This window comes from Nicotiana attenuata, unplaced genomic scaffold, assembly GCF_001879085.1.
Source record: "Nicotiana attenuata strain UT unplaced genomic scaffold, NIATTr2, whole genome shotgun sequence".
Classification (NCBI taxonomy): domain Eukaryota; kingdom Viridiplantae; phylum Streptophyta; class Magnoliopsida; order Solanales; family Solanaceae; genus Nicotiana; species Nicotiana attenuata.
This window is the reverse complement of record NW_017671929.1, coordinates 57,252-63,779: the sequence shown is the minus strand read 5'-3', so window position 1 is coordinate 63,779 and position 6,528 is coordinate 57,252. Positions and strand designations below refer to the sequence as shown.

Genomic DNA, 6,528 nt, shown 5'->3' with positions numbered 1-6,528 from the left:
TTGGTGTAAATAATAGTGAGACAATAAATTATATATGTTAGATCTATAAAATTCATGCTGATTTTTCTTTAAATATACGTCGCACAAAAAAAATTAAAAAAAAAGGAAATTTTATGGAGATGTTACTTGCTCAAAGTATCATAATTATTAATCTAGTGATCAGGAAAGAAAAATTAACAGAAAAAAAGAAATTTATATTTTGGTTTTGGTTTTGGGAGAACTAAATTTTCAAGCCGAACGGAAAACCTGAAAATTGAAAGTCCACATTTTTACATGAAAATAGGAGTAGAAAGTTAGCAACTTGTCAGTCACTTTGTTAAATGTTACTAATTAATTTCCTGAAAGAGATTTCACAAAAATAACTGGAAAAAAAGTTTATCCAAAAATCATTTAATTATTTATCTAAGAACTTTCCTACTTACGATTTAAGCTAGAACAGGAAAACAAAAATAAAAAAGAAAAAATCAACACCAGCGGCTTCTCTCTTTCACACATACACAAAGTCGCATACCCAGAATTCAGAAAAAAGAAACAATTTTTGTGTTGCAGAAGTTAAGGTAAAGCTTCCATAATTCACACAATCCACAGAGCCTCCATTAATCATTCAATTCATGGCATCCTCTGCTATTTTGCACTTTATTCCATCATCATCATCATCTTCTTCTTCCTTGACCGCTCTTTCCTTCAGAAACAGCAGAACCCATTTATCTCAAACCCCAAATTTTTACAAACCCCTTTTAGTCAAAGCTTCTACTTCTGTCGATTTTTCTTCCCCCTCTAAATCACCTACATCGTCAAAGGTAAGACCTTTTCCTCAATCATCGGTTTCTACTCGCTTCTCCCTAATTTGGTGAAAACTGTTGATCTCATAATCATTTCTTGCGTTTTTTTTTTCAGAATAATAACTGGCTATGGAAATACAAGGACAGTTCTGTGAATATCTATTACGAGGAACACGACAAGGGAAACAATGAGCCTTGTAAGAACGTTTTGCTGATTCCCACTATTTCAGATGTTAGTACTGTGGAGGAATGGAGATCAGTGGCTAAAGACATTGCTGGACGAAGTGGCAAAGTTAATTACAGAACTACCATCGTAGATTGGCCTGGTTTAGGCTACTCTGATAGACCCAAGCTTGATTACAATGCTGATGTCATGGAAAAATTCTTGGTCGACTTCATTAATGCTCCTAATAGTCCAGTAAACAATTCGGGTAAGCTGAAAGAGCCTTCTTGATATATTTCATGGATAAATTAGAGTACAATTTCTAATTTTGCACTCCTTGCATACGATATTGATATAGTGAAATTACTCTTTTTTGCCTGTGGACATAGGCTTAATTTTCCAAATCATATATATTACGGTCTCGCTATTTTTTTTTGTTGTCGGCGTTGTTGTTGTTGATATCATATGTGGTCCTACATAAAGAGTACTATGTAAATTTCTTTTGAGTTAAATCGTTAGGTACTCTCTTGAGAAGAAGATCCAAGGAGCAATTCTCAAGGAAATGTAGCCAACCTCTAGGTGTAAATCCAGAAATGGAGATGTTGAACTTACGAATACTAGGACATATTCCCAAAAAAATGTGTGAAGTTGGTAAAAAGGAATGAACTGGAGAAGAGACCACAACAATGATCAAGATGTTGCCGAGACTAGTGTTACTAAAGAGAAGGATAACACCTATCTTCCTTTTGTGATGGATGATTGTGCTTGATCAAATGATCGTTGAATCATAGATATAGGTTGTGTTTACTATCTGTCGCCTAATCGATACTGGTTTAGCCAATATGAACCTGTTAGTTGGGGTGTTCATGGTTCGGTTTGGATCGGTTTTTCCCTAAAAAGAAACCAAACCAAGTAAGTCGGTTCTTAAAATATTGAAACCAAATAAAACCAATTAAATCGGTTTTTTATCTATTCGTTTTTTGTCGTTTTTTCAGTTTTTTCGGTTATTTATCAGTTTTTTCTTAAATATGGGATATACACTACCAAACACATATTCTGGCGACTACATTTTCAATATAACACTATCAAACTAATTGCTCTTTGATAAATCTATCATTTACCAAGATATATTGATGATAATTGTATCAAATAGTGATGAATAATTTAAGTACTCAATTAAAAATCGATTATTTTTACCATGAAATAAATTCTTTTACATAGCAAAAGAAAACTACCAATCAAACTAGAATGTAAAGGCAAAGAATTAGATTATTATAATAGCAAATGACTAGACTCAAAATACAAACGACTAATATGTACTATAAAATTTTAGAAACATTATATAAAAATATACATATATATATAGGTGTAATAATAAATTTAAATAGCTACTTCTATAGTCGGTTTGGTCCGGTTTTTTTTGGTTATTTTTTTATTAAACCAAACCCAAATCTAATTTGATCGGGTTTTTAAAATTCAAAACCAAAACCAAACCAAGCCTAAAATGTATCGGTTTTTTGATCGGTTTGGTTCGATTTTCGGTTTGGTTCGATTTTTCGGGTTTTCATGAACACCCCTACCTGTTAGTAGCGACAAAGTTTTGGTGGGAAACAACTTCCCAACCAAAACTATTACGAATTAATATGGTGAAAATATTGATGAGAGTTTGACATATTTTCGGACTCAAGGAAAGATTTCATCTTTCTGGATACCCTTGATTCTAATAGGTGCAAGTTTTTGGCCAAAGGTGGTGTGAAGGTCATGAAGGAGGACTTATTCATGACGAAGGCCAGAAAAGTCGAAAGTTTAACTGTTTTATAATGTACCCGTGTTATATGAATTGCTGCAGGCTTTTCTTCTATGCCTGATTATAAATTATAACATTGGGATTTATGAGGTTCAGACATATGATCAGCAAGAAGGGGCTAATTGTGTTGAGCAAATGTGAACTTCTCTGCGAGCAAATTACAAGAAAGGTACAGCTTCGTGAGCTGTGTATCTGGAAATCAAGGGAGTCCTAATTTTAGTATTAGTATTCATAAAACAAAAGGTACGCTAGACCACATCGTAGACCTGCAAGTGTTTCATCTAAAGGTAGAAAGCAGTATTTGTTAACCTTTTATATGATTGCTCAACAGAAAAAAAAAAAAAAAAGCTTAGGTATGTCTTCAGAAACACTGATATGAAGCTCTGGCACTTTTAAGAAGTGAAGACCTTGATTGAGAAGTCTGGGAAGCAATCAAAAGGCTTTGATCCATCAATTTTGTGGAAGTGATTTCAATAAATTCCATGAGGATCATGAAATTGTCAGACACGTAATGCTATAAAAGCTTATAACAGAGTGACGTTGAGCACATTAATATAACCTAATTGGAGAAAGAAAGGAGTATGCTGTCAAATGTTCTGTCTGCAAAAGCTTTTGAGCTAAAAGCTGTTTTTATAGCATATTACTTGGTGAGCCGCTTGCTGTCCACGGGTGTTGAGTTCAAAACTTAAAGAGGTATGGTTTGGTCAATCGGGGATTATTCAAATTTGATAATTTTGTTTGTCCTACCTATATGGATGTTAGTGGAGGAAAAATAGAACCAATAACCAAAAAGTGTAGCTTCTTTGGTTATGTATTTTGGGGTCGGAGGGTATAGCTTGTGGTGTCTTGGTCCTGTATCTCCAAATTTGTTACAAGTAGAAATGTTACGCTAGTTTTGATAATTCTCTTAAGGCGATCCGGACCGGGAATTGTCTATTCCCTTTTGAGACCTATCGGGTAGATAGTTTATCAAAGAAAGTGGAGATTGAAGTTTACAATCCACAACTTTCACGAAGAGCAAAAGGTGTCGTCAGTTGGGTTGACCAGTGCCAGGGGTTTGTCCATTGCACCAAGACACTTTTAAGGTAACATGGACAGATCCAAAGCGCCATGAGCCATAATTGGAAATGGAAATTAGGCCAACCTATGTCTACTGTTTCCCCCCCTCGTTCTGCTGCTAACTCTGTGTGTGTCATTTGTTCCGTTCCTCTTCCTCTCAGCAGATATAGTCCACCAGTTTCCTTACCAATCCCCTTCACCTGCCACTGTAAAGGTCCTGAAAGACACACAATTTTGGCAGAAAGAGAGCACCACATTGTAAGTCCCTGGTTAACTTTGAAACTGACATTAAGTTAAAGTCAGGAACATATAATACATTTTCCAGCTTAGTATCTGCTGAAAATTGTGTACTACCAATATGTGTTATATCTGTACTGTCTCCATTTGGTAATCTCACCTTTTCTCTTTTACAACTATCCACATTCTTAACATCATTTAATAATTCTAGTGAAGATGCTATGTGGTGTGTGGCCCCTGAGCCCACTATCCAGTTGTCATTATAGACACTTGATGCAAGAGTCACACTATTACATGCCATATTAGCTTGTGTCTGATTGTGTGTGCATCCTTATTGAGTTAGTGAAGTATCTGTTGGTACTGTACTTCAGTGAAGAAAAAGTCTCCCTTCTGCTGAGCTACTCCCTAGGAATTAGAAGTTGCTGGTCCTTCCATATTGTTGACTGCTGTGAAAGGTCTTTTAGGCCTATAATCTCTTGCTTGATGTCCCTTTTTTCCTTTGAAATCTTCAGGATAACCAATGATTTTGAAATAATTCTCCTTAGTGTGCCCTTTCATATGGCAATGTTCACACTGCAGGAATTGCTTCTTCCCTCGAAAACCTTGACCTCTTCCAGCTTGCATTGCCATAGGATCTACCTTTTCTGCCGTTGCTCTACCACCCACAGACTGTTGGCTTTCGTCTTGTGTGATCATAGCAAATGCTTGGTTAAGAGTAGGTTTAGTTGTCTTCATCAAAATCTGTCTTCAAGCTTGGTCATTGGTATCATTCAGGCGATCCAAAAACTGCATCAACCTCTGTTGATGTAAATGCACAACATACTCCTTCGATTTCACACATCCACAGTTTCGGTAAGGCACAAGTACGTCATATTCTGCCCATAGCTCCTTCAATTTTTTGAAATATACAACCACAGAGTCGGATCCCAGTGTCAGTCTCGAGATTCCTCTGTGTAATTGAAAGATCCTTACTCGATTCACCTTATCAAATCTCTCCTTAAGATCCTCCCACACTGCATGTGCATCTGATGCATTGCATGTCTCCTATTCCTCATGGAGATCATCTTCAAATGATGCTTTAATGAACGTCCAGTAATGAACCCTAATTTATGCTTTCCTTTGAGAGCAAGGCGCATAGATCTACTCCATAGACCATAGTTTTCAGAACCTGTGAGTTGGATCAGAATTAGCACCAATCCTAGAGTGTCGGAGGGTTGTAGGAAGAAAGGATGAGTGTAACCGATCTTAGTTTTCTCCGTCATTGATGAGTGATCTCAAACTCAACTCAATTTACGCAGTCGAAGGAAAAATAGCAACAAAACTCCACCAATTTCACGGAAATCTCACCGATCCGCCGGAAAATGGAGAACACAGTGACGAACTTCAACTTAGAAGAGATTAAGAGAAGATCTTACTGAGTTGAGCTCATGAATCCATGAATCATTCTCCATAGCTCGGATACCCTGTTAGAATTAGCGAGGAAGAATGGAGAAGAACTAGTAATTTGGAATTAGCTCAACTGATTTGTCTGAAGCATAAACACCAACTATATACAATCCTAACTAACAATTCGGTACTAACTTCCTAAAATAACTATAATATACCACAACTTTCAATATGTACACTAAGGTCCATACTACTAACTAACTAACATTTATATATACCAATAAATATGAAGCTCTGGACACTTTTAAGAAGTGGAAGACCTTGATCGGGAAGTCTGGGAAGCAATCAAAAGGCTTTGATCCATTAATTTTGTGGAAGTGATTTCAATAAATTCCATGAGGATTGTGAAATTGGCAGCACGTAATGCTACAAAAGCTTATAACAGAGTGACGTTGTTGAACACATTAATATAACCTAATTGGAGAAAGAAAGGTGTATGCTGTCAAATGTTCTTCTGCAAAGGTTTCTGAGCGAAAAGCTGTCTTTATAGCATATTTTACTTGGTGAACCGCTTACTGTTCACGGGCGTTGAGTTCAAAACTTAAAGACGTATGGTTTGGTCAATCTGCAATTATTCAAATTTGAAAACTTTGGTTGTCCTGCGTAGATGGATGTTAGCAGAGGAAAACTAGAACCAAGAACCAAAAATTGTAGTTTCTTTGGTCATGTATTTTGGGGTGGGAGGGCATAGCTTGCGGTGCCCTGGTCCTATATCTCCAAATTTGTTAAGAGTAGAAATGCTATTTTAGTTTTGCTAAATCTCTTAAGGTGACGCGGAGCGGGGTTCATCTATTGCCTTTTGAGACCTATCAGGTAGATAGTTTATCAAAGAAAGTGGAGATTGAAGTTTACAATCCACAGCTTTCATGAAGAGCAAAAGGTGTCGTCAGTTGGGGTGACCAGTCCCAGGGGGGTTGTCCATTGCACCGAGAAACTTGTAAGGTAACGTGGACACATCCAAAGTGCCGTGAGCCATAACTGGAAATGGAAAGTAGGCCATCCTATGTCTACTGTCCCCCCCCCCCCCCCCCCCC

General features: G+C 36.9%; 1 protein-coding gene across 1 annotated transcript in view; it reads left to right on the top strand.

The window, feature by feature from the left end:
* Positions 1-425: 425 nt before the first annotated feature.
* The window catches only part of LOC109210918, a 7,757-nt gene continuing 1,654 nt past the window's right edge, over positions 426-6,528 (top strand). Inside the window, exons 1-2 of the mRNA XM_019374401.1 lie at positions 426-800; positions 898-1,213. Of these exons, the coding sequence (XP_019229946.1) occupies positions 612-800; positions 898-1,213 (505 nt within the window). The 5' untranslated portion in view covers positions 426-611. The remainder of the gene's footprint in view (positions 801-897; positions 1,214-6,528) is intronic.